Source organism: Aptenodytes forsteri, unplaced genomic scaffold (assembly GCF_000699145.1).
Source record: "Aptenodytes forsteri isolate BGI_AS27 unplaced genomic scaffold, ASM69914v1 Scaffold183, whole genome shotgun sequence".
Taxonomy (NCBI): Eukaryota; Metazoa; Chordata; class Aves; order Sphenisciformes; family Spheniscidae; genus Aptenodytes; species Aptenodytes forsteri.
The window spans coordinates 536,049-562,338 of record NW_008795918.1 but is presented as its reverse complement, the minus strand read 5'-3'; the positions used below and the strand labels follow the sequence as shown (position 1 = coordinate 562,338).

At 44.9% G+C, this 26,290-nt stretch overlaps 1 protein-coding gene across 1 annotated transcript in view; it reads left to right on the top strand.

The window, feature by feature from the left end:
- Positions 1-26,290, top strand: part of KLF7 (Kruppel like factor 7) — a 56,865-nt gene that overhangs the window by 5,814 nt on the left and 24,761 nt on the right. The window contains exon 2 of the mRNA XM_009284637.2: positions 24,726-25,338. Coding sequence (XP_009282912.1) covers positions 24,726-25,338 — 613 coding nt within the window. The remainder of the gene's footprint in view (positions 1-24,725; positions 25,339-26,290) is intronic.

Here is a 26,290-nt window from a genome sequence, read left to right as displayed (position 1 = left end):
ATTGCAATTGTCCTTTCTAAAACAAAGGGATTTTGCTCACTGGCTGAGCAGCATTGGTGTTCAGTACATTAAGCAATGGGGTAATAGTACACCTCATCTCCTATCAAGTTTGTCACATTCTGCAGAGGGGAAGAAGAATTGTAGGCTTTTGATCACCATGCTCAAAACCTCATAAAAAGTTATTCACAGGTATTGTAATTGGTGGCAGTTTTCCTTTTTGATGGTAAACCTGAATTCTGGAGAGTTAATAAAGGTGTTTTCAAGAATGGTGCTGAGTCCCTCTTACTTTCCTTTCTGTTTCCCTGGACTCTCAGGTGTCTCCTGCCCATTCCCTTACGTATTCATCTACAATCCCCCCACCACTTCCAAACTCCCAGCAGCACTCAGGAGCTGGGAGTGCCATTTTTGTGGTGTCTTTCAGGCTCAAGTTGCAGGAATCACCCACCTGAATTGCTTAATTTCTTCTCCCCACAGGTCCTCTTTGTACTACGGGTGCTTCTGCCTTGGTCCATGTGAATCTGAACCCTGAACTGCAGGGTTCAGCTGATTCTGTAGTGAACAATCAAAACAAACCTGCCAGAGAAAGAGCCTCCCCTCCTCCCAAATTTTCCTGGGTAGAGAACAGGTTTGGAGTACAGCTCTTACACAGGTATATTCCCCGGCTTGATGCTGTTGTATTTGAGACCGTCCCAGTTTTCTTCCATTGGCTTCAGTCTTGATAGGTGCTACATGTGTTTTGAGTGTCTGAGTTTGGTACTCTCTTGGCTGTGTCTCCTTCCCAGTGTTGCCACTTTGAGTTAAAAAATCATGTGCCTGGTTCCCAAGACACTGAGATTGTCTTTAAAGTCACAGACTTTTTATTTTTTAATTTGATGTTCTTTTTACTTTCCCTGCTTCTGAGCCACTGAAGATTTGTTTTATTGTCTTTTATTCTCAAAAATAAAAAAGCTGGGATTTCCAACAGTTACTTGATTCCAGCAGCATTAAGAAAATGCTACTACTGTGGCATTTTGAGAGCTGGCAGTAGAGAGATAGGTGTGTATGTCAGAAAAAGCTCAGGTATTGCTGTGTTCACCAGGCTGTATTTGCCATCCCTGCTCTGGCAGCAGCTGGAGAGGAAGGCTGCCTGGCTGTTCGGGTTGTTAGGCTGCCTGTGAGAGCAGGGTTCACATCTCATTTCCCTTCTTAGAAGAAATTGTTTCAGCTTTTATGCTCAAAGATAGTTAGATATCTTGGATTTCATCAGGACACCAAACCTTTGCTTCTCAGTTCTTAAGTTACAAGATTGGTTGGAAGCTCTTCTGTTCTCATCGGGCCGCAGCGAGGATTAATATTACGAGTTTGCAATGCTTGGGTACAGCGGCTGGGGCAGGAGAGGGTTCTACTAGGATATGGGGAGATGGGCAGCCAGCCCCTCTGAAGCTGCCAGCCCAAATCCTGCCATGCCAGCCGGCAGGTGCTGAAAGCGCAGGACAGCTCCCGTGCAGGGAGCCCTCGGTGGGGTGCGGCATTGCTTCTCTGAAAAAATGAAAATAAGGATCCGAAAGGTAAGATTAAAACCCCCTTCCCAGAGGTCTGTGTTGTCTTTGAGACAACCTGTGCATAGCACTAATTTGACCCCTTCTCTAGGTTTTTAAAAGGTGTTGGAGTTGGGTATAGGAAGCTCGGGCAGGAAGGCATGGATTTTTTTTGTTTAAAAGGTTTAATATATCGGCTCTGATATATTAAGCTGCTCTGATGCTCTTAATCTTTTTAAAGCAGGTACCTGTCCTCTCCCTGTTCTTACACATGAAGAATCCTTTCCAATCCAGAGCATTTCCACTCAGTGCAACTGTGTATTCATTATATGTGTTATTGTTTGGAGAACTATTAAGATACATGTGGTATGCTTTACAATGTACACTAAAAAGTCTGAGTCATTTACACACAGACTGTGTATTAATGCTTGCTGAAGGTCCAGCAGGCATACTCATTTCAGTGTCATAACAGTTTTGAACATGGTGCTTATAGACCATGTCTCACATGTCCTAATCCTCGGTTATTTCCCAGCATTGTGGACCCAAGTATAAAGCTGGGGTTTAAATCATACGTGGGGGTCAACAGCTCCTACTCCGCAAGGGAGAGAGAAGTAGGCAATGACACAGGCGAGCTTGGGAGGCAGTGTGATTGATTGATGGGGAGGGATGCGAAGGAGAAGGACGCTGGCTTGTGAGAGGCTCTTCTGAGACATTCCAATTAGTGTCCTGATTTACAAATCCTGCCCTTAAACCTACAGCCTCCCAAGGTCAGTCTTAAAGTGACGCTGGCATAGGGTTGATGTTTGACCATGATGGACCTTTGTAAACCAACTCATTCTGACACAAACTGCAATCAATGGAAGTATCTCCATCCATATAATTAAAAAAGCCCTGGAAGCAGGTTTTGTGTTTTTTGGACGGGATCATCTTGCCCACCTGCTGCCTTTGCAGTTTTCGCGCTGCAGCATTCTTCCCGTGCAACTGAAATGAAGTGACTGGAAATCAAAGTGCAAATGACTGTTTGTTTGGATTCTGTGGTGAGGAAAAATGCATGCGGCATGACAAGTAAATTAGATTTTAAAAATGCTTTCACTACTAATAGGCTACTATGCTGTTAGGCATTTGGTTTTAATCCTGACTCTCGAGTGGGCAAAGTTCATTTTCAAGCATAAGGGAAGTTCTTGGGTTTGTAAACATTTGCAATTTCTGCTGACTTGTCTTCACTCCAGCCCAGGAGGGGAATCAACATTGCGCTGAATTGCTTTGTGCTGGTGGGGGTGAAGTAGAGGACTGCCTTTAATCGCTTGCCTTTATTCTCCACCAGGGCTGGATGGAAAACAAAGGTTCCAGCAAGAAAAGGCCACGGTGAAAAATGTTTAGTGGGTGGAAGAGTAGAAGGGGTGAGAGGTGCTCCTGTCTGCTTGCTTTTTACACCCAAAATGGACATTGGCCACATCACAGCACTTAGGTGTGATGTTAGAGACCCAGATTTGAGTTGCTGCTTTGCTTGATTCAGGTCTGCCCTTCCAGCTTACATCTTGGATGTGTGAAATTTCAGTGGATGACGTGGTGGCTCCAAACCCAATAAATTCCAATAAAACACTTTAGATTGGACAAAAATGTAATTTTTTTGGAGAATGTTTGGTAGAAATGTTTCAAACAGTTTTACTTTCTAGAAGTTTTCCTGAGGGCCTGGCCCTGTTTTCGGTGTAAGAGACTTGGTTTCGCTAACATCTTCAGCTTTGTTGTCAATTTTAGCCTTCCGTTTCAGGGCTTGTGCCCCTAAAACTTGATTAATTTTTCCCAGCTATTAGCAATTTGGCTAGTAAAAGGTATCCAGACTCTCTGTATCCTGTGACTCTCTTGCATCTTTTGAGAACTGCAGCCACAACCCTACGTGATGCCTAGGCAATGTCTGGTTACTTCTGGTCTCTAACCTGGGGGCTGCTCTCCCTCCCTCGGGGCGAGGGTCTGGCAAGGCGTGTTGATGCACAAGATGCACAAGAGCGGTGCGGTCACACGTTTTCCTCAGCTCCTCGCAACTGCTTGTCACTCTTCTCTCTCCTCTGCTCAGCTGCTGCCGGTGAGGTGCTGTGCCGGTTTGTTGGTGAGGAATCAGTGCACTCACCGTCGCTTGGCACCTCTGGCTTACCGCTGGGTCTGAGGTGCCCCACATCCCAGGGTGCAGGGCGAGGTGAGCAGTTCAGGGGCTTTGTTGTTTTCCTGTGGCTGCACAGCGGTTTGAAGGGTGCCAGCCCCACAGAGCTTGCTGCCTGCTTTGAGCTGGTTAAAAGTACTAAATAATCCTGGTTTGGGGTTTGGTTTTTTCTCTTCTTTCTTTTGGCCTCCCCTGTCAGCCTAGAAAATTTATGCTGCTTTGAAGAAAACATTCCACTCATCTGCAAGCTACTACAGCTGCCGTGTGAGTAATAAAGTATGGAAAGGAGGAAGGGAGAAGGGAGAAGAAAGATGGGAGCTGGTGTTTCATATGGAAAGCATCAGCCCAGAAGTGGCTTTGTTTCCGACATGTGGACAGTGGAGAGGCTGTGTTTGCTGCTCAATGGAAAACCTGTGCGGGTGAAAAGAAACCTCCCTCATTAGTGACTAGATCAGATAGGGAGGGACTTCAATGTCTCTTGCTTTTATTTTTAAATTTGTCCACATTTTAAAATAATTTAAATAATAAGGGAGAAGCAAAGGGCACTGGACTGACTTAATTTGAGAATACAGCCAGTTTGGGCAAAATAGCTCTTTTCTGTCTCCATCTGATGCTGCCATCCCAGTTCACTCTGGTGGTGTCACAGCCCTCCCCCAGCTGTTCATAAGCTGTGCCAGCACCTCAGAGTGGTTGTGAACATATGAAGGTTGCTGTACATCAGGTTCTTAGCAAGGTGCATGTTCCTTCTGTTTGTTTTTGGTTTCTGATCATTCAGGATAGTAAAGTCATGTTTGTAGGCTTTCCTGCACAATCGAGGAAACCAGGAGCTTGGTTTTGGTGCTGAGAAAGGTGGTTCTGATGTAACCAGAAGCCTCTGAGAGTTGGGGCTTTAAGAGATGTAGGGGTTGCAGTCAAATAGTGAGAGTAAGGGGTGTTTCTGTCTGATCGACCAGAGGAAGGAAGCACTTACAGTTTCAGAGGTCTCTAGTATCTTGGAAGAAGAGGCAGACTGCTGTAAGTGCTGACGTGACCCAGTGAAAGAGCTTGTAAGGTGCTTCTCTTGCAGTTTTGAGAATTTCAGGGTAAGTGGATGTCACCTGGGGTAGTTTCTTACTGTCTACTGCAGGAAAACAGCGTAGACTTCTCTTACTGGCGCATCCCTTAGCTCTCCTGTGTTTTTAAAGTGAAAAGAAAGACTGTTGTATACAACATTTGAAAACGGAAGGGCGTGGTTTAATCTGTGATTTTTTTTCTAGAGGGAATGAGTCTTTTGGTGTTTGACTGTACAGTTAAGGTCAGGAGGAGCTTTGCTGTTTCTTCCATTGATTACAGGATGAAACCTTCCAGACACAGGCTGAAACCTCTGTCTCCAGTGCTTCCCTGGATGAAGATGTTTGCTTGAATCAGTGCCTCAGGAGCTGGGGTGATTTTGGGGGTTAAAGAAGGTAATGTGGGAGCCTTGCTCTGCTCAGTTCGCATGCCACCAGGACAGCCTGGTCCAATGGCACCACACTGTACTTCTGAGTTGGCTGCAAAGCTCATGCTCTCTCTTCAGGCAGCCCTGATTTTCTGCTCACTCAAGAGTTTTGTGTTTTCTGAGAGTGACTCCTGTATTAATCTTCCTTGGATGCTGGCAAATGAGTTTCAGGGTACCCAGTTTAAATACTCTTTACTGAGTGTGCCTAGCTCGTCTTGGGCTTTCTGAGCTTTGGTAGTTTGTTTAAAACATGAATAAGCCCCAGTTGTTTGAGGGAGAACAGAATGCCAGTGCAGAGTTACCTTCTGGTGTGAAGGACTTGGTGAACGGGTGACTTCCCAGCATAGTTTCTCAGTGCTGAGAAGAATACCAGTAGGTGCACAGAGCCCTACAAAGGCTGCATTGGGATTTCTTTTTCTGACATGAGAAATTCATGTTACATTTCTTTGAAGAACACATTTGAGGGAGAGCAAGGGAAGCAAGGCGTGGGTGGTTTCTTACTCCCAAATACCTCCAGTGCATGTGACTTATAGAAAATGCTGAATACTCATCTTCCAAGTCTTTAGTGCCTGTCAAGCTGGACACTGAGTGGATGCCCTAGGTTGAAGACTCCTCCTCACTGGGACTGTCTCACATGGATTATCTTCATGCAGTGAGAGCTATACCAACTGCAAGGCCTTGTAATTCAGTCAGTGTTTTGTTTGAGCAAGCTGCATCTCTGGTTGGATGTTGTTGCACTGTGGTGTAAGATGGGAATTTCTTTCTCCTTTCCATTTCTTTATGTTTAAGTGGAAAAGGTCGAGGAAACCTTTGACATTCAGTTCTGAATGCTTTTTCTCTTTGTAAATGGGAAGAATAGTACCCACATCACATTGGGGATTTCAGATCAGTCAGTGAGTCAGATCCTGGGCTGATGCAAACTGATATAGATCTGCCAAAGTCACAGTAGCGATATACGGATTTACACTGGCTCAGTGTCCACGAAGTCACTTGACACCTTGCAGGAGAATGGTCTATACAAATCCCAGGTCTTGTCAGGATGTGGAATAAATATCAGGATGTGGGCAGAAAACAGCACACCCATTTTAATGATTTGATTAAAACAATATTGCTGCTCTATGGCTCTCATAAATGTATTTCCACGGGTGTTGGGGGGAGGAGATGTTCTCAAGTGCCATAATGAGAGAGTACATTTTTTAAAATGTTGCACGATAGGCCACTAAGTTGTGCTCTAGCTATATTGGCTTATTTCTGTTTTATAGTGAGCGTGGCCTTAGGCATCCTATAAATACCATTTCTCCCCCACCTTCAGCTAATAAATAATGGAAACTATACCGGAAAGAAATTTTCTTTCCATGAAAGAGTAGGAGGTCCTGAGCTGCCCTCTGTAAAACAAAGGATGTAGCATGATTTGCTTTCTTTGGTTTTTCAAGTGAAGAAAATGTGGGGGTGGGAGGAAAAGAAGATGTTTCTAAGTGCTAAATGTGCTCTCCCCAACACTGCAAGGTAGGATGATGTCTGGTGTGGGCATTGCTTCCCCCAGGACAGTAATACCCATCTGTGAAATGAAGACAGATGAGAGAGGATTCTGAACAGTCTCAGTGCATGGGAAGAAAGAAGGATCCCATACTGATTTACCCTCGGGCTTTCATATCCAGCAGTAGAAACCAACCTGGAAGTGGGTGTGAATGAGTGTCTAAAGGAGCCCTTTGTGTAATTCAGTGGGCTGTGTTGTCCAGGGGTCAGACTAAATTATCAGAATGGCCCTTTTTGACCTTAAAATCTGCTTCTGTAAGTCAGTCTGCTTCAAGACCTTTTTGCTCTATTTTAATGATGTCAAAAAGCTTTAGTGTAAATGTGAGTCATGAAGGGTCCCTGCATGTGCCCGTAAGGGTGGCCAGACACATTTCACTTCCAGAATCCATCACATGTGTACTGTGTGTCTGGTTGGAAATGTGTCTCGGAGGAGAGACCAGGTTTGTGGAGGTGGGGGCTTCCTCCTGCGCTGACTAGAATCAAAAGCGAGTCCATGTCATGTCATGTCATATCATGTCATGTCACGTCATGGAGAGTGTGTGAGGCCACATTCTGACTGTAGCTTGGCCTCTAAGGTTAGAGAAGGGTCAGGGAAGACCTTGTGTTCAGCAAGGGGGTCTTAACTGGCTAATTTTGAACACGAATGAGGTTCAAGAGCAGGGTGCACGTGATGAAAAGGCATTTTCGGTCACTGCCTTCATGCAGCAACAATAAACTGTGCATATAAGCAGATCTGGTCCAGAAACAAATAAGCTCGGAAATTAGCACTGTTAGATCATGAAATTCTTCTGCCCAGGTGCCATTTCTTATTGTATGCCTTGGTGGTGCTTTCCAGTCTCATTTGAAATCCACCTAGCTTGAGGCCCTGCTTTCCTTGGAAGCATGTGCTAAAACCTAATTTACGGGAGGAATATCTAACAGGCTGTTCGGTCTCCTACCCGAGTCTAATTCCTCCCCCTCCCATATTCTCCCTCTTCTCCATGAGGAAGTCCGTTGCTTTGTTTGGGTTCACCCTGTTCATAGCTGCACAGCCTGTGACGCTTTTTCCCATCTTTATCTATATTAACTCTTTCAAGGATTTTTATCTAAATGTGAAATAAAACCCCTGCTCATTGACTGGAGATTATAACACTGACTGTGGAACAGACATGATAAATAGTAATAAATGTGCATGTCCCTTTCAGTTTTGTCATACTTTCCATCTCTGTGTTCCTTCCAATTTTCCTGTATATCAGACGCTAAGAATGTGTCCTCAAAGCTGTATTGGTCTTCTCTGTGTCTTATCTGTTCTAGGTCTCTTTTCAGCCTTACTGGATCTCTGCTTTGTATTGAGATGCATGTTATGTTGCTGTTTTTTCCATAAACGCATTCATTTGCCTTTTTCCAAATTCAATCTCAAGGATTTAATTCCTGCCCCTGTGTGGCTTTCTTTATATACTGCCTCTCTCAGCTGGCATCACAAAAAAATTTAGCATTTCCTCCTTAAACCCTTTTCCCTGCTTTTCTTCACAATGAAAGCCTTTTATCAGTTTCCTTAGTTTTCCGATTTGTTTTTATTAAGCATGTTTTTATAGTGAGGTCTGCGATCCATCAAAGTAACCGGAAACAAAGAAATTGATGCCAAGTTTTTGTTTGTTTAACGAAACAGATCAGACTTTAACGGGGATGAAGTCAAATTGGTGCTGCTGACTTAACTTGATGGTAGCTGGTTCTGACTGCCGGCTATTGACAGCGAGTCGTGGAAGATCTCAGCATTTTGAAGAGCCTAAAAACACAAATATAGCCATGGGGTTGAAAATCACGTGGTGGTATTAGTATCAGGAAGAGCAAGGTCGCTGTGAGTTGCTGCCCTTTGTTTGGGAAACAGTATCTATGTGCTGGTTAGTTAGTTAGCTGAAGACCACTAGTTTTGTGGTTGATGGATATGAGGTGGGTGTTTAACCTGGATCATGGTTAAAGGGTAAAGGCCCCTTGAATTTTGGTGCCCACTCAGCACGCCTCTGCCTTTCTCTTCAGCAAAGGGAGCTGCTCCGATGCGGGCAGGGAGCAGGCCTGCCTGAAACGCTGCAGGGTCAGTGGTGGGGTCCCACCACCATCCCTCTGGAGGGTCCTTCCCTCTGCCACCACCCACCAGGGTGGGTGGCTGTGGTGGCCTTGAGCAGGGTGGCTCCCTGCCACCCCGGCCCCGCAACCTTAAAGGGGGATTTGCCAAAGCCGCTAGCATAAGGCAAAGGAGCCTGCCTGAGCCTGGGGGCGTGTTAGCTGCTCTGGACTGCAAGGCACTCTTCGGTTCGCTTGGCGGGTCACCCCGGGCTCTGGACCTTCCTGCTGTGTTTGTCTGCTGTGCTGCTTTTAACCGTCTCTGCTCATTTGAGTCAGCTTGGGCTGCTCGCATGGCAAAGAAATATTTTCCTGGTGTTTCAGAAGATGGGTGATTCCCTTTCCTTCCTGTGCAGAAGGAAAACTGCTCGCCCCATACAGAGTCTGCCGGGGTTATAACAAAACAGTGGGGCCTTGCCAAATAGCAATGAGGTGCACAGCTGGCTGCGGGGGTCTGCTAGTTTTTGCTTGGTTCTGCCTCTGTGAAAACTTCTCACAGGAACTGTCATCTTTCTCCCCTTTATTCAGCAAGCTCTTAAACTGTGGGTGTCCGTGAGGGGTTTTTGTATGGAACATGAGGACTGTAAAGAAACAGGTCCTTAACCGTGTGCTGTTGCTAATGATCCTGCAGACCAGCATGTAAAAAGCCAAATGTTTTAACAGAAATTAAGGAGTGAAAACAAAGAAAGGACCTGCTACAATGAGGCACCATGTGGCACCATCCTTATGACTTGATGGTGTGATTGCACTGGTCTACATCCTGGGTGTATTCTTCCATCTAATGACTTCCTAGAACAGTTGAAAACAGAGGAGTATGCAGAAAATCCACTGTCCATCCAGACATTAATCAGTACAAAAGTTGAAGTTCAGAAATAAAATATGAATGAGAAAATTGTGGGAAAGCAGTACTCTCTGTGCCTACCTCTATTTCAGTACTGGGGACCGTGCCGACAAATTTGTGCAGTCTGGAGCAGCAAATCCCTCAGCAGTACCCCGATAAGTCAGAGGACCTGACACCTACAGTCTTGGAAGCAAAACTTGCAAGTTGCCTTTTTGAGGCTCAAATTTTCCAAGAGCAATGACAGAGCTGTTTCAGCAGAGAAAAATACATACCCTTTCATCCAAGACCCAGAGGTCTGGAGCATTCAGATGTCTGATTTGATGGTTGGGCTTTGAACAGACAGGATGCTTCACAGCCATTGCCCTTACAGAGCAGGGAAGCTGTAGTGTGCCCATTTTACAGGCTGGGAAATTGGGACACCCAAGCGCTAAGTTGTTGGAGAGAGGAAGTCGAGAGCAGAGTTTGAAAAGGATACCAGCTCCCTGATCTCCATTTTAATTAAATTCTTTCTGCAATTGTCTTCCCTGGCAGTTTAACTGGTGGAATGTGGTCTAGCAGAGGAATTTTTGGCTGCAAACTTGACAGGAATATTTTTCTGGGCCAGATCCTTGCTTAGTATAAATTAAGATGACTCCACTAGCTACGATCACAGCGCTAGCGATTTACTCCTTCCTCTGAGAATCTGGCCCTGGTTTGCAGACAGTGGGCAGTGTCATATAATTTGTTCTTTTTAATTTTAGTCTGTCTAGACACTTTTGCAGCACCCCTTTCTGGGAGGACTTTGTGCCAGCAGCTCTGGAGCAGCACCACACTTCGCTGGTGAGAAACGCTTAGCAAACGCAGTGTGGAGGTGGCCTGGTGTGCTCAAACTCAGCATTTCACCTCCCTGGTGCAGGGTTTGGCTTTGATAGTCTCGGTGTTTTTTGGTGGAGAGGTGGCAGAGGGGATTCACGGCAGGATTTCTTCCCTGTGGAGGGGGAGTGAGTCTGTCGTTTTCCCTGTTTTTGACGATGTGTTGTCCAGGCTGAGTGCTGGAGAAAGATGGCTGGTGCCAATGCAGCGTTTCTGTGGTAGTTTTTCTTTCCAGCAATGGATGACACACTTCTCTTTGTGGGTAAGAAGGTCTTTCTCCTGGTTTTAAAGGCCATTTGCTGGTCTTGTGTTTATTATTACAGTCAGTCCTTCCTCCCATGCCATCCGTATTTACCACTCAGCCTGTAGCTTCTCTGCTATGTTTTCTCCCACACTGGGTCACCTGGCACAGGGGTGGTACCTCTCTAGTCTTCTTCAAACTCATCACGAGGCACACACAGGACATAGTTTTTACAAAATCCTCAGATTTGCTGGCCGTGGTTAAGCAGGTGATTAGCTAGGACTGTTTTCTTCCCCCTTCATTCTCTTGCCAATTCTCAAGTTACTCGCCAGGATTGTCTGTAACTGTTTGTCAAGAGCCAAACACAGAAAGGCCATGTCTCTGGCTGGAGCTCAGGAGCGGCAGTGATATATACCCTTTTACTACCATTACTTCTTCTTTAATCCAAATGCACTTAACCCCTAATCCTCATAATCATTTTACAAAATTTGCTAATCATAAAGTGCTACCTTCTGTTGTTAACCACCTACATTTACGTGTCTGTACCTAGCCCCCAAAAGGAAGGGTCTTCATGGCTGCAGAAAAAAGACTGAAGATAGGGAACCTAAAGTCGTTAAAAACAAAATTTCTTTCTGAGAAAAACATAAAGCACTCACTATTTCTGGGATTCCACCTGAGCTTGATCAATACTAACGAAACAGAGCTCTCCCAAAAAAGCAGCTCGCGTGGAAATGGGTAAGAGATTCTTTGTGCAATCTTAATGATTTTGAGAGAGACGTTTCCCCTGTGAATTGCTGTAGGAGTTTGCACCCCTTCCCCCATGCTCAGCAGAGGCAAGAACATATGACTATCCTCATGTAAGGTAGCGCAGTGTTAATAATGCTGCTGTATTGATCAAATTGGGCTGCTTTGTCACCAGGGACATCTGGGAGGATTTATTCTGACTCCTAAGGCTGTGCCTCCTAAAATGCATTTTCCAGTCCTTTCACTAGGTGAAGGGTGTGTTGTGCTTTTTGTCTTAGCCTGCAGGAGCAGCGCTTTCAAAAGATTTCATGGTGTCCCACCATCCACTGCCTCTATCATTTCTGCTTTCAGGGCTCCCACCTCACTCCCACTCAGAGCTGGACGTGTCTCAAGTTCAAAAATGCGTTGCGGCAAGATCCAGTTGTTTGCCCTTGGAGAGCGCCTGGAGGAGCAGCCGCTGGCTGCTGGAATGTGGATAAACACAGGGTGACGGGAACAGGAGAGGCTTCCTCTTTGCTTAGAAAGTGAGCAAAACATCGGTAAGAAAGCAGCATAGAAGGAAAAACATGTGCAGGGTGGTTTTGTCTCCCCCCGCCCAGGCTGATATTCATGACCTCATTAAAAAGATCAGTCTGCTTCAGAGACTGCACATGGTCATTTTTAAGTGTAGAGAGAAACCAAATGTGGCTTTTATTTTTCCATCTGATAAATTGCCAGTTGCAGGTTTTACTTACAGAACACTCTGAGTAGTCTGAGAAGAACACGATCACCTTGATATTATATTTATGAGTAAAAATGGTATGAGGCAAAGAAAGCTCTTAGCTCGCATGCAAAGAAGACTTTTAATGCAGTTTTTGCTTCCAGGAATGCACCATTATTTGTGGTGGGGAAAGGACACATTAGCAGGCTTGACAGGAGGACTGATATGCCTAGGGGCACTCGGGGGCTTGCAGGGGCAATTTGACATCATGCTTCTTTCACAGGTGTTGCGAGCTCGGTGCTCAGTAGTGATGGGACGTTTGCAGAGTGGGGAACAGTTAGAGACATTTGAAATGGAGGAAAACCCCTGAACCTTGCTCTGGTGATGGTGGGAGCACCTCTGGGGTGCTCTGAGCAGAGCCCACGTGTTCAGAAGTGCTGCGATGTATTCTGCAGGGGCTCACAGTGGCAACCGAGTCACGAGTCATGCCTGGAAAATTGTGTCCTGAATGCATAGGCTGCCAATAGTGCCAGCTATAGCTAAAGCAGCGTGGTTTGAGTGCATTTCTCTCCCTTTCTGAGTCCCAGTTCCTGGACGGCTGGGCCTGAAGCAGATCCCTCCAGCAGCCCCAGCCACCACAAGGCTTTTTGGCTCTTGCTTCAGCTCTGATATCATGCAACCACTTGGGAAGCGCAACTGCTTGGGAAGCACAACTGCTTGGGAAGCGGAGCCGGCTGGAGGCAAAGCAGCAAAGTGCTCCCAGGAATGTTCCCTGCAAAGCAGACTCAGCCTGTGGTCTTTGCATGGCTCCTCCTCTCCCAGCATAAAGGTTACCTTTGTATGTTCATAACCAAAATAAAATTGCAGCTCCTGAAAGCTATAATTTGTACTTGGGGGAACATAATGTTTGCGTTTAGCTATTGCAGGGATTGTACCAAAGCACGTTGACAGAGGTCTGGAAGTGTTTGGGATGACGATAGCAGGCAACGGACTGCCTTTGGGGGCTACTAAAAACAGCTTTATTTAAGCAGTATCGATAAACAAAATGCCAGGGAGGATTGGTTGTACCGTGAGGAAGAGGACCCCACTCCTGCAGCGGGAGAGGCTGTCCTTCCTCAGTTCCTGCTCTTCCCCTTCCCACAAACCGAGCCAAGAGAGCCTGGCCGCAGTCTTCCAAGCTGTGACATTGGAGACTTCCATCCCATCTCAGAAAGACAATAGAGGGAAGGAGTGGTATACAGCCAACCCACAAAGGCAGGCTTATCTCAGGAGATGCTATATAGGCTTAAATAGATGTGGAAAAGGGAAATTGGGGAAAATAGGACACTTAAGGTAAACTAACTACATTTTTTAAACGTCTGAGTTGGAAATATGCCAGATAACATGTCCACTGTTGGGATTATAATGACTACAATATGTTTCCTCTTTTCCTTGTTGGTAAGTGGGTTTTGTTTGTTTCCTTTCTGGTGGTGAGGGACTGCTGTTCCCTGCAGTGCATGTTTGGTAGTGAGCTGGAGCTGGCTATGGCGGTTTAATGGGTAAGGCTGCAGTCCTGTGAACGTGACATCTTCCAATTCCTGGCATCATCATTTGGGCCTTTTTTCCTCAGGGAAAGTTGCAGTGTCGAGTTTAATTCGGTTTACTCAAAGAGGATACTTAGGGATAGGGCTGGAAAGCCGAAGGCCTCATGGAGAACCTCTCAGCAACGCAGGTGCAGGCAGATGGGATACTGAAAGCCTTGCCAGCAGAGAGATGCCTTCATCTGGTATCATCTCTGCGATATGGTGCTGAGTGTTGTGTTAGGTGATGTACCTGGAATTAATTTGGGAACCCTCCCAATTAATTTTAGAGGGAAAGGTGCCAACGTAAACTTGAGGCAGGGTCTAGCAGTTTTGCACAGTATTCTCCAATACATTTCCAGGAATATTTTTCCAGGAGAAATGGAAGGTTTAAGAGAGAGCATGAGAAGGGACACTGACTTGCCTTGACTGCGAGGCTCCTGCCCAAGTAAAGAGTGTTGCTGAGGAGATGCAGCGTGAAGAAACAAGGGAAGGAGAGGGTGCTCTTAGGGAAGAGGCTGAAAAGAAGGGCCTCTCTGAGGAACTGGAGTGAGACAGGTTTCTGAGCAGGGCTCAAACAGGTCCCATCCCATCCTCCACCTTCAGGAAGAGTAGAGCTTCTCCTGGCCTCTTGTTTCTGCTGATGCTCCATCACAGCACCCAGCCTCTGCTTTTCACCAGCCTGCTTAGAGTAACAAAGTACCACTCTTTGGGCCTTTCTGCATTGTAGTCTCTGCAGAGCTGGGAGTCTGCAGGTATCCATACAGGGCATTTCTATGAAGGCATGTCATGATGGCTTATCATATAGTTAGCTCCTCTAACAAAAGAGAGTCTTGTACGCAGAAACATCTTGAATTAACCATGGTGGCTGCTTGGATGCTGGGAAGTCGTTGTATCTTCAGGAGTACCAAGACATTGCATTCCTTCTAGGCTATTTTCTGGCTGCTCTGCTATTAATAACTTCGTCCTGAAATAGCACTTTCATATTGCAGCATATTAAAATCCATAACAACTGGGTGGGTGTCCACAGTCAACAGACCGAAGAAAGTGAGCCAGCGCGAGAGCCGTGGTTGTGTAAATTGGCTCACAGAGGTGTGCTGACTCTGAGCAGCTGGTGATCTGACCTGCCGAGCTTTCTCAAGTCAATAAATGGCAGGGCTCTTAATGGGATCGCTCGGCTTCCCATGCCGTGCTGCAGCCGGTAGCCGTACAGCCTGCTGGAAACCGTGCTGACATGAGACTGATCTCGTGAACCTTTCATGAGGAGTGAGCAGTGCCTCATCCAGTTCTGACAGCGCACCTTAAGTTGCTAATGATATCCACAAAAGGCCCTGCCAGATCTCCTTTTTGTTTGATCTAACGCATTCTGGGGATGCAGGTCTCCTCAGATGCCTGTGGGCAGCTCCCTGGGTTGCTGCTGAGCGGTTGGGCCAATACTGGCATGTGCTTTACCGATTTGCTCTAGCAAATTGCTTTTAAAGAGGACCGTGCTGGTTTTATCAGGGTGCGTGGCAGCCCAAGTGCACTGCCTGTGAGATTTGAGGCTGATCAAAATCCCTGGCGGCTAGAGTTTTGGAACAAGTGCCTTGGCAGAGCAGTGTAGAAAAGAAAAGCAATGGAAAAACACCCTTGGCTGTATGGGAGCATCCTTTGGAGGGCACCTGGCTTTTGAGTGAGAGGCAAGTTTACCTGCAGTGGGACGTTCAAACATGAAGGCTGTTGTTTCTCTGCATAGATGATGAAAACTCTGGCCTAGAAGTGGCAGAAACTAATTTATGAATACCTCCATATAGACTGCCCAAAATAAAAAAAAAAAAAAAAAGATAATAAAGAAACAAATCCAAGTATCAGGGTGTCTGAAGTTGGTGTTGTTTTTAAATTCTTCCCATTTTTCCAGTCGGGTTACATTGTTCCTAATAAAGTAGACAAGATTTGTAATAAAATAACCATCTCCAGCCGTCAAAGAACATGTCAAATTCTGCTTCACTTAAGCCACAGAGTTAAATGGCGCTAATCAAGAGCAGAATTTCATGGAGTTTCGAGTGTTGGCAAGGTCCTCAGCTGATGTAAACAGGAACCATGAAATCAGGCTGCTCTGTGCTGATTTACCCCAGCTGAGAATCTGTTGTGCTTCCCATTGCTTTGTTTCTAGTCAGAGTTTTTTTTCTCAGTGCGATGGTGAAACTCCAGTCTGTTGTCTTCTCTTTTCCTTGCCCAGACTGGCATATTTATCATGGTAGCACATGCATCTTCTTGCTCTTGTAAGATAACAAATTGCCCAAATGATTAAAAAAAAAAATCAGAGAAAAAAGCAGCAAATTGCTTTTTGTAAATGTGCTTGGACAGTAGCTGTGCTCATGTTAAAGTTTAAACTTTAGCCAAACAGCCCACTGCTCCCTGCGTGGCTGGAGGCAGGCTTTGGTCCTATATGTTTATTATCATTTAGAAATGGTATAAATGCTCTTTTATTCTTTTTTGTTCTGACCTTATTCTACAACACATTCCCCTCCTTCCTCCTGCTTCCTGTTTCCCAGATAGGTCCCCACCTCTTCCTCCCCTCAGCCAAAAATAATACAAAAGGGAACATACAAAAGGTTTTTTGAGCCATGAGATGTGATAATGAATGGGCATCATGTATAGGGTAGATACAGTAGTCCCAGTGCAAAAATGTTGAATACGCAAAGTCTACATGAGGAATTGCACATTTTTGGGTTAGGAATTCAGTGTTATGCATCCTCTTGTTTAATACGTTTTTAGGTCAGAGCAGAAGAGATGACTCGCAACCCAGGACTTTTATGAAATGTAGCATATATCGAGTGTATTGATCACATCTCTTCTTCAGGTTTGATTTAATGAGCTAATTGTGAAGAATTGTGCTTACGAATATGCTGTTGCCTAAGAGTGTGAGAACACAACTGGTGTATACCTTTGTGTCATCTGCTGAGGAGGAAATACTAAGCTATCTCTGGATGTTAATGAAACATCTCTAAAGAGTACATTTTTTCATTCATGATCCTATCCAGAGTAATTACAAGGAATCCAATTCTGCTGTGTAACCCCACTGCAATACTTTGTAAGGATGAATCTTAATTGAGGATCGAGACCTAAAATATTGCTCGGCTTTGTACGTTCCACAGCTGTCAGCATTTGCTCTTGCATATCCATTTCCTGTGAGAAGTTTACCACACTCTGGGGCATGCTTTGAACCTGATCCTTTGATTTCAGTGGGAGCTAGGAGTGGCAATTCAAGGAGCTAATTGTGCCTTTTTGCTATTTATAATGCTAAATTAAAGCTGCTTCCAAACTGGACGGCAACAGGTTAAATACACACTTGAAGAAGTTTGGGGAAGAGTTTGCAGTGAGGGCCACTAGCCAGCTCACTCAAAGCCATCCAAGGTTGTTATATAAATAAATGATCTCCTCAGAAAGGTTTTGAAACACACTTATGTTACATATATATCATTTCTCAAATGGTCATTGTATGGCTACTTGCCATCTGGATTGCATGGCAGCATGCAGGGCATGTGCTGGCGTACAAGCACACATGGGTTTTATCATATTTTGACACTAGCACAATGGGCTGCCTGCACTTTTGAATTCTTGATTTGGCTATCCTTAATCCTTTGCTGACATTGATGCTATTTTTTGTTGTTGTGACTGGTTGCAGATATTTTTTCTGTCTTTATTAAACAGGCAAAAAACAACAAAAGCCCTCCAAAGCCCTGGTTCAGTGTTTGCAGATTTCTTTCATCCTTTTTTTTTATCTAGATGCCTATCAAATTCAGCCACGCTTAGCTGCAGTCCTTTGTTCAATATCTCACAACCAGTGCACTGAAATTCTCTATGCTTAGAGCCCAAATACCACAGATTTTTAGTGAACAACTTTGGCTTGTCCATCTAAAAGAATGTTAGATAAGATATATTTCATTATCACTAAGTTTGGGAATGAATCTTGATTTTGACTCCTTGGTTAGAGTTATAGGTTCAGACTTTTTTTCTGTTTGAGACATTTGTTTTACCACGCATTTCTGCTGGTGAAAACTGCTAATTTATGGCAAAATTGGGTTTGATCCTTTGAGCTTTAAAGGCTGATCAAAGTTTTTGATAACCCTGGTTACATCGTGCCCCAGAGCAACAGGAAAATGGCTTGTGTTTATATGAAGGTAGTGATTCTGTCCTTAAGTAAATTTGCAGAACTTTTTACATTAAAATGTGTCTTTGCTGAATGTGGTCGAGGCTTCTGATTTCAGCATCTTTTATGCTCTGAAGAAAAATGCTGTGGAGAACATCCAGGGAGAAAGCCGTCCAGGTCGTGGTAGGAGAGTATTCACTGAGAGTGCTGTTGTGCATGAATAACAGTAAATGGGCTAGTTTGGCTAAATACATTTCCTTAAAGGTTCATTCTTTGGGCTGACACCAAGGGGGAAAATGGGCCCAGGCCATTACTATATTGAAGAAATTTGCGAAGAGAGGCTTGAGTCCTGTGTAGCATAGTCAAGAGTGAATAGACTTGTCCATTGCAGACTCTGGTGGCTGGTGAGACCCATTCAGCCAGTGTTAGAGAGGACTAGCCTGATGGCTCAGGCATATGGTGAAGTTACCACAGGAAAACAAGTCTTTGCGTATCAAATGATCTTTGCTGACTATGTGTATGCCTGCTTTTTGCTCTTGGCAAAAGCCTGTTTGTTGAGCGTACAGTTAACTTGATTTGCTTCATATATACGAGGGATTAAGAACATGCATGCAGATATTTACCACGAGTTAGCTGTCATTAAGTGTCTTATTGTTGTACCTGAAAAGTGGTTTTAGCTGTCTTTTTTTCAATGAACTATATAACACGTAGGCGAGATGTGCTGGCACATAACTGGGAGTTTTGTCTTAAATCCTTTGCAATAGAAATTGTTTGCTATTGCCTGAAACTTTTTCTTACTATTCATTCATTTCAGACTGCAGTTTTCCCATTTTCCCAAGTATATTTTGCAAAACTACTTATTCTAATACTAAAATTCTGTTTATTTTATGCTGTCCCAAATGTTAAGCTTCTGATGTGCTACAGCTTTTTGACAACTAGCAACTGCCCAGTAGAGATTGCCAAGAGGAAAAGCTGGAGGTTTTGGCAGCTGGGTGGGAACAGATGACAATCTTGGAATAGATGGGCAAGAGTATTGGGTTTTGTTGTTGTTCAGGAAGTAATGAAGGCTTTTGGCAGTGGGAAGAAGATGCATCTTTCAAACCTTGTTTTAGGACAAAAATAGCATGGCATTCCAGGGAAGGCAGGTGAGTTCTGAATTTCTTATTCCTCTTAACTTCAGGGCTGCCCCACAACATCCAGTTCAGTATCTGCCTCTGGCATCAGCAATGCAAGTGCCACTGTAGCTCAAAGCTTTTGCTGTTCTGCTGAAGAATGAAATACTGACACCGGGCATTGGACCTGGTGCTGCTGTTTGCTCTGAGCTTGAGTGAACTGCGGTGGCTCTGACCTTAGAATTACTGTTTTGGGTTGCCTTCAGGTTGAGGATGCTTTCTCTTCCTTTGCAGTCTTGAGACTTTCACAATTATTTAAAGTTAGAGATGAGGCCCCTTTTTTATGTGCCAGGGGAAAGCAATGGGGCCATGATGGAGATTGGAATTTGACCTTCACTATTGCATGTATAATTCTGCTTTGCTCGTACAAATTATGATGCAAAGAGAATCCTTTCAAGTATCGTAAACAGAGCTGGTATATCAGACCTGCTTGTCAACCACATTTGACATTTTCATTCTCTGTCACAGCCTGATCTAAGTATCCAACTTCTTAATTAGGTTTTGGATAACTTCCAAGATTGGTGCTTGATGTCCAATTATATCTGCAGTAAAATGGCACTTAGAAGTAACTAGCACTTCCAGATAGGAACTTCCCATGATCTGCTAGAAAAATTAAAAATCAAGATGTTATAAAATACTTCAGCATCAATAAAACAGAGGAACCCAGTGAACATGTTGATAAGGTGTCTTCCCTGACTTTCTGTCCTCAAATAATTATAAGTGTTTAGGCTTTGTTTTACCCTTGACAGAACTTTACTGTTGCCACATTGTCCTGTCTTTAGCTGTGAAAAACGCCCAGGAGTTTGAGTGCTGTAAAGACTTCACAGCATAGGCAGGTGCTTCTGAAGTGACCTGTGATTTTTCAAGAGCCTGTGTGTATGGGTCAAATTCTGATACACAACATGGCTGCCAATCGAGACCAGTTCTTTGCAATTCATTGGAGCAAGTTTAGATTTATACCCTGGGAACTGAGAGTTCATTCTGGGTCATCAGTTGGAATTAGGTTTTCCAGAGCTGTCTGGACCTGAACCCAGATGCTAAACTTGTGTCCCTGCAGAGGCCCCTGGCCTACGGGCATGTCTTTGCCCCATCATTCTCTAAAGGGGAGACAGAGACATTGGGTACCTCAACTGCCTTGAGGCTTCGCACATCGATGACGGTGGTGGTCCCAGCTGGAGCCTTCCTGCTGGTTGCTCTCTCAGGTGGAGTGATGAAGTCAAACATCAGCATCATTAGTGGTGACTCTAGCTCCTTCATATCTGGATTTGAATGTTCTGGGTTGCACTTCAAGCTGGACAGCTGACAAGCACCCTAAAACTTAGGCTGTCTGAGCCAAACCGAGTACCTGCAAGTCTGGGAGGGACTAGAAAGTTGGGCGTTTGTCTTGTTGTTGTTGACATTAGTAGCAGAACTGTCTTGATTTCTGCTGGCTGCAGAATTAGGTGAGTGCTAAGCTCTGCTGAAAATGGTACACATGTATCACATCTCTACTGTCAGAGGCGCACACTGGGTTTCTCTTGCATTGTATTTCATTGTGGTGAGCATAGTCAATGTGTTTGATAAATAATCTTTACTTTCAGTAGATGAGCTTTAGATGAGCTCGAGAGGTAAGAATACAGGTAGATAAGAGGTCATACCTTTCTGAGTTGACAGACGTACTGAACACTGAATTTCCCTGGATCAGTGCTACTGCAAACACTGAAAGGACTAGCAAGTAAGAAGTAGGTCCTTACCAGGCATAGGACAGCACTACAGTGGCTGTCTTGTACTGTCTGAAGAATCTGGTGCTGCATGTGGAAGTGTCATAGTGTGCAGTTTACATGTATTCTGCTGCTATATGTGCCCCAGAAGACTGAGATGATAGTATAATGTGGAGAGCGAAGAGATGTTATGAGTTACCGGTGTGCAGGCAGGAAACACACAGCATTTCTTGCAGGTGATGGAAATGTGTCTCTGCTGGGAAGGTGAGCCTTTTTGCAGTTGTATCCAAAATTGAAAAATCAGACTGAGGCCTTGTTGGGAATGTCCACATGCCAGACTGCCATCCTTTGCTAGCTGGCTTTCTGCAAGTATGTGGGGTCTCGCAAAGTCACATCCTATTATTTGTCAGCCATGAATCATAATTTCTTTTAACTGGCTAAATTGAGGAGCAAGGTGCAAGGAGAATGACCCTTGTTAATCAGGGCAGATGGGTTGAAGTAGTGGGTCACTTTTTATCCCTCGCCTGTGAAAACGGCTTGACAGCAGTCAGCAATCTTATGGATCTTCTTCTTGTGTTCCTGAAGGGAGCCATCTTCCTCTTCCCATTGCAATTTTCAAAGTCTATTGCTGTAAATCCTACAGGCATTGGGTAAGAAAGTTTAATACCCACCAAGTTGCCTGCAACATAGCAACCAAAGGATAGTCAGACTTAAGGTTGCATGTGACATGTATTACATCCATTATACAAAGTTCCCCCTCTCTTGAATGAGTGGTTAAGGAGAAGCTGGACATCCAACAGAAGTATGACAAGAGCATGACAAGAGCAGCTCGCTCCTGTCTTAGGTATCCTTGGACTATTTTCCTACCAGGTTGGTAGTAGAAGTAGGAGATCTACAGGGGTTCACCAGCATCTGAATCCAGCAGTTTGGGTTCATATCTCTGTGGATAGTGGTCAATATCCTGCTGCTCCCGCAAAAAATTGGTAGTTTTTGATGCACTTGCTGGCAAATGACTTTATGGGAATGGAGACCAAAGAACTTTCCTGCCCCTCCTGGTGGTCCACTGGGCTGCAGTGGGGACCTTGGTGGTGTCAGCCTGACTGGTTTCTCCAGGTCAGAGCTCAAGATGAGGGGATGGGCTTAGTTGGCCTAAAAATTAAAAGTCTTGCCAGGGCAGGAGTGAAGAAAGCAGGCTGGTTTCAAAACCCTGCCTCACCACTCCCTGGGTGATTTGGGCCAGGAGGAGGGAAGGTCACGTAAGGTACTTGGCAGAAGCTGGGAAGTGCATATGGGGAAAGATGCTTTGTTTCTGCCGGCGATTGCCTGCCCTGGCAAATGCAGCAGCAGGTAGGGCCCTGGCGGGTGGTAAAGGAAGAACTGTGGCCGTAACCCGTAGCCAGGCTTTGTCTGCCATGCAGATTAGGTGGAGGGCTTTTCTGGCTCAGCGTTGCTAGGCTCTTCCCCCCTATTGACTTGGTGGAGAGGCTGAGGGGGTGGGAGGGAAGGACTGCATTATATTGTTTCTTTGAGTTGTTTTCCCCCCCCCTCTATGGGGAGATGGGCTTGATCCACTGGTTTTGGATTTCAGAGGCAGAAGGCAAGACATGACCAGCTGGTGTCTTGAAATGGCACAGGTGCAATGGCTGCAGGAGGGGGGGAGCCAGGAATAATTACAGGTTTCTGAAGCATCAGGCTTTGCCTGAAAAGGGCTCATCGAGAAACTGCTCTTTATGGAAAATTAATGGTGAAGCTGGAAAAAACTGTCAGGCCCACTATTGTTGTCGTGGGGTAGTGATGCCTTAAAGGAGCAGCACCTTCCGCTTGCTTCCCCTCCACAGGCAGCCCAGAGCTGGCGCACAGCTTTCTGATCCCGCAGCAATTGAAGTTTCATGTCACTGTCATCAGATTTAATGGCCTTGAGTCCCTGTCTCTCTCTTTTTTTTTTTCTCCTTTCGATCCCTAATTTGTGATTATGGTTGCTCTTTCCCGTGGAAGCCTTTTATTTATTTGGCCCCTAAACCTGTTTCTGCCCCACTGGGTGAAGGCTAAGTGGGCCAGAAAGCCCAAATTACATGATGTGGGGAATTCAAAAGCATCGCCTCTTTTGGTGAGGGGGGTTATTCCTGAAAGACTGTGGAGCACATTTGGAAAGCATCCCCGAAAACCTGTTAGGATTCATCGGGGGAGAGACCAGATCCCCAGCTAAAGCCATTCCTCACGGTCCCAGAAATGCTCTTTAAAAAGAGAACAGAAAGGTTGCTTAAGGCAAGAGTACTAACTGGTAAGTGTTCCACCTCCAGGCTTGTGTGCAGACACATCATATATACAGCGTCATGCCTCTGAAAATAACCTACACGCTAAAGTATAGCATGTCTCTGTTGCCATTTTATTGCTTTTTGTCCAAGTCCATCTCTACAGCTCAGGTCTATAATCAGCTATTATTTTAAAAAGAAACAACAGGTAACTGTCTGACAAATTCAGTTCTGAACTCTGAAAGTCATCCCGGCAAATTGTATCTGCAACCAGCAGTGCTGCTTCCTGGGTACGTTGAAAGTAATAATCTTGAGTTACCCGATAGCTCCTAGAGAGCTGTGAGTGGGGCCTGTTTACACTGCTGTTGATGGGACCTTTGTACCCAGAAGGCAGGAGTCTCTCTCTCTCCTCTGGTCATACGCATCTTTTGTTTCTTGATCAGATGCTGGACTCTCCAGGTTGAGACATAGTTGGGTCGCCAGCTCCCATAGGCTGAAAATTTTTGCCTAAAATCCCTTCCTTAATATCTCTAGAAGTGTTCTCTGAGGAGTAGTTTTTAGAGGTTTCTAAAAAGTATTAGTTAGAATGTCTGTTTCTTCACGTCCTGTAAAATCGCAGCGGCAGTGTTAAACCAGCTAGCCTTTCAGGCAGCGAGAAATGAAAAATAGCACTAATAAACTCCAATAAAAGCTCCTGAAACTACAGCAAGCAGTTTTCTATAAACAATAAAAGTTTATATAATGTTGGTTATGGAGAACACTGGGCAGCATGATGGTGCCTGGAGGCTTTACTGGGGCTAGCTCGGGGCACCTCATATAAGGTACGTTCAAGTAGGAGGCTCACCCCATCCTCGTGCTGATGATCACTGCTGTGGAGATGCAGGAACATGTTTTTATGTGGCAGCCTCTGTGACTGCATCTTCACCTACTTTTTAATAAGGTGCGTGTGTTTGTGTGCATGTCTGGTGTCCTGTACACAGGAAGCCCCGTTTGATCAGATGTGCCAAAACCCCTCTAAAACTGACAGTAAAATCCCTTCCTTAATATCTCTAGGAGTGTTCTCTGAGGAGTAGTTTTTAGAGGTTTCTAAAAAGTATTAGTTAGAATGTCTGTTTCTCCAAGTTCTTTTTTCTGTAACATCTTTCCTTCTCTCAGGCCCTTTAAACAAGCTGTGGTGTCACTGAGTTTTTCCCTGTCTCCTATCTTAAAATGCTACGCTTCAGAATTGTGCTGTTTTAGGAACAGATTGGGCCCCAGCCAACTATGCTGAGTTAAATTTGGAGTGAAAGTTAATGTTTGTGAAGGAAGAGGAAGCAGTTCTTTGGAGAGGTGACTTTTTGTTTGTACATGGCCAGGTGATGGGGCCATTAGGATAGTTTCATATGGAGGTGACCGTGGGCCAGATTACACTTAAAATTGGGAAGGGCCTGGTATCCATGGGACAGTGTACAGACTCATGAAAATGTAGTGGATGCTCTCTGGTTGTTGTATCTTCACTTCTACCATAATATCCGCTACCATATGTGGATTTTCCCACACACTGTCTCAGAGCAGCATCAAACAAGTGCCAAATCCTCATGTCTCCCAAAATGTGACCGTCTCACGAGAAGGTGCTGGTGTGCATGAATTCTATCTCTGAATGGCACTGGACCATGTTGTTCTCCTGCCCTAGGTGTGGGAGCTACATTGTAATCTCTCTCTAACAGTGGTTTATCTCCCTCCCCTCTCCCTTCCCCTCCTGCAGACATGCCTGGAGTTGGAGCGATACCTTCAGACTGAACCACGGAAGATCTCTGAGACCTTTGGTGAGGATTTGGACTGCTTCCTTCATGCCTCCTCAGTCCCAGATGCAGAGGACAATATCCGACAGCTGGACCCCATCCTTTTACCAGTGGAGACGAGTACGTGTGACAAAAGCGCCAACATGGACATTATCCTCTCACGGGACAAGCTGCTGTCTGAGACGTGCCTCAATTTGCAGTCTACCAGCTCTTCCACAGAAGGCTACACAGCCGTCAACCAGGCCCAACTCAATGCAGTAACCTCATTAACGCCCCCTTCCTCTCCGGAGCTCAGCCGCCACCTTGTAAAAACCTCACAAACTCTCTCAGCGGTGGATGGCACGGTGACGTTGAAATTGGTGGCCAAGAAAACGTCACTCAGCTCTATGAAAGTGGGTGTAGCAACAGCGACCGCGGGGACGATAAAAAGCGGGCAAAGTGACAGTGAACAAGGAGGTACAGGGGCAGAAGCATCCCCAGAAAACAAGAAGAGGGTTCATCGCTGTCAATTTAATGGGTGCCGGAAGGTTTATACTAAGAGCTCCCACTTAAAGGCTCATCAGAGGACTCATACAGGTACTTGTGTAGGATGCTTCTCTCATCTTGTTCTCCTGCCACCTAACCGTAACCATCTGCTTTTATTCTCATTTAGAAAAGAAAAAAAATCTCTTCTGAAACTCCAAGCTTCTATCTATGAAACAGGGCAGTGGAAAAATATGGTAGGCCAGCAAATGTACCCATTATTCAATAGAACAGAGGAGTTCACCGTCTACCATTAACTTGTTGGGGTTTCATATGTCTTATGGGGCTTGATGCAGAGTAATTTTAGGATACCTAAGGGATGTAGATGTATCATTCATGTTAAAACTGTGGGCATGCCAGTGTGGGTTTTTGGCACTCACTTGCCCAAGTCAACTTTTAAAATTTTAATTTTAGTCAAGTATTAATTGCTTCAAATAGAAAATAACATGAGTAGGTTTTTGTTGCCTTTTGTATGGGGGAAAGAGAAAAACGTATTTCAGATCTGAGATATGTGGTTTAGGAATAATGTGTGCGTGAGAGAGCATGTGTGCAGATACAGACGTGTAGGTACGGAGATGCCTTCAGATACTCACGATCTTGGACTTCTTTGGTGATAAAATACAGTGAGAACAAATGAAAGAATGACATGGAGTTTGAATGGAATAGTGTAGGTAGAGAGGGAATAGGATGTATGGAAAGATGTCAGGCTGTTATTTTGGGTAATATTTACTAATGTTGCATATAAGCTCCACTGTCTAAGCTTCTTGAAGCATACCGAATTGACTTAGGTTTGGCTGTTCAGGATCCCCACTCTCCTGTCATTTGTTCATAGTCCCCAGTAGCTTTTCAGCTGATATTCATTGGCAGTAATAGCTGTTCAGTTTGCCTGTGTTGCTGCTTTGTTCTAAGCGTCACATGTGATGAAAGATGATAAATTCCCATTAGCACTGTCTTATCATGTGATTATTCCTGTTTCCAGAGGGATTGCTGTAATCAGTTTTCTCAA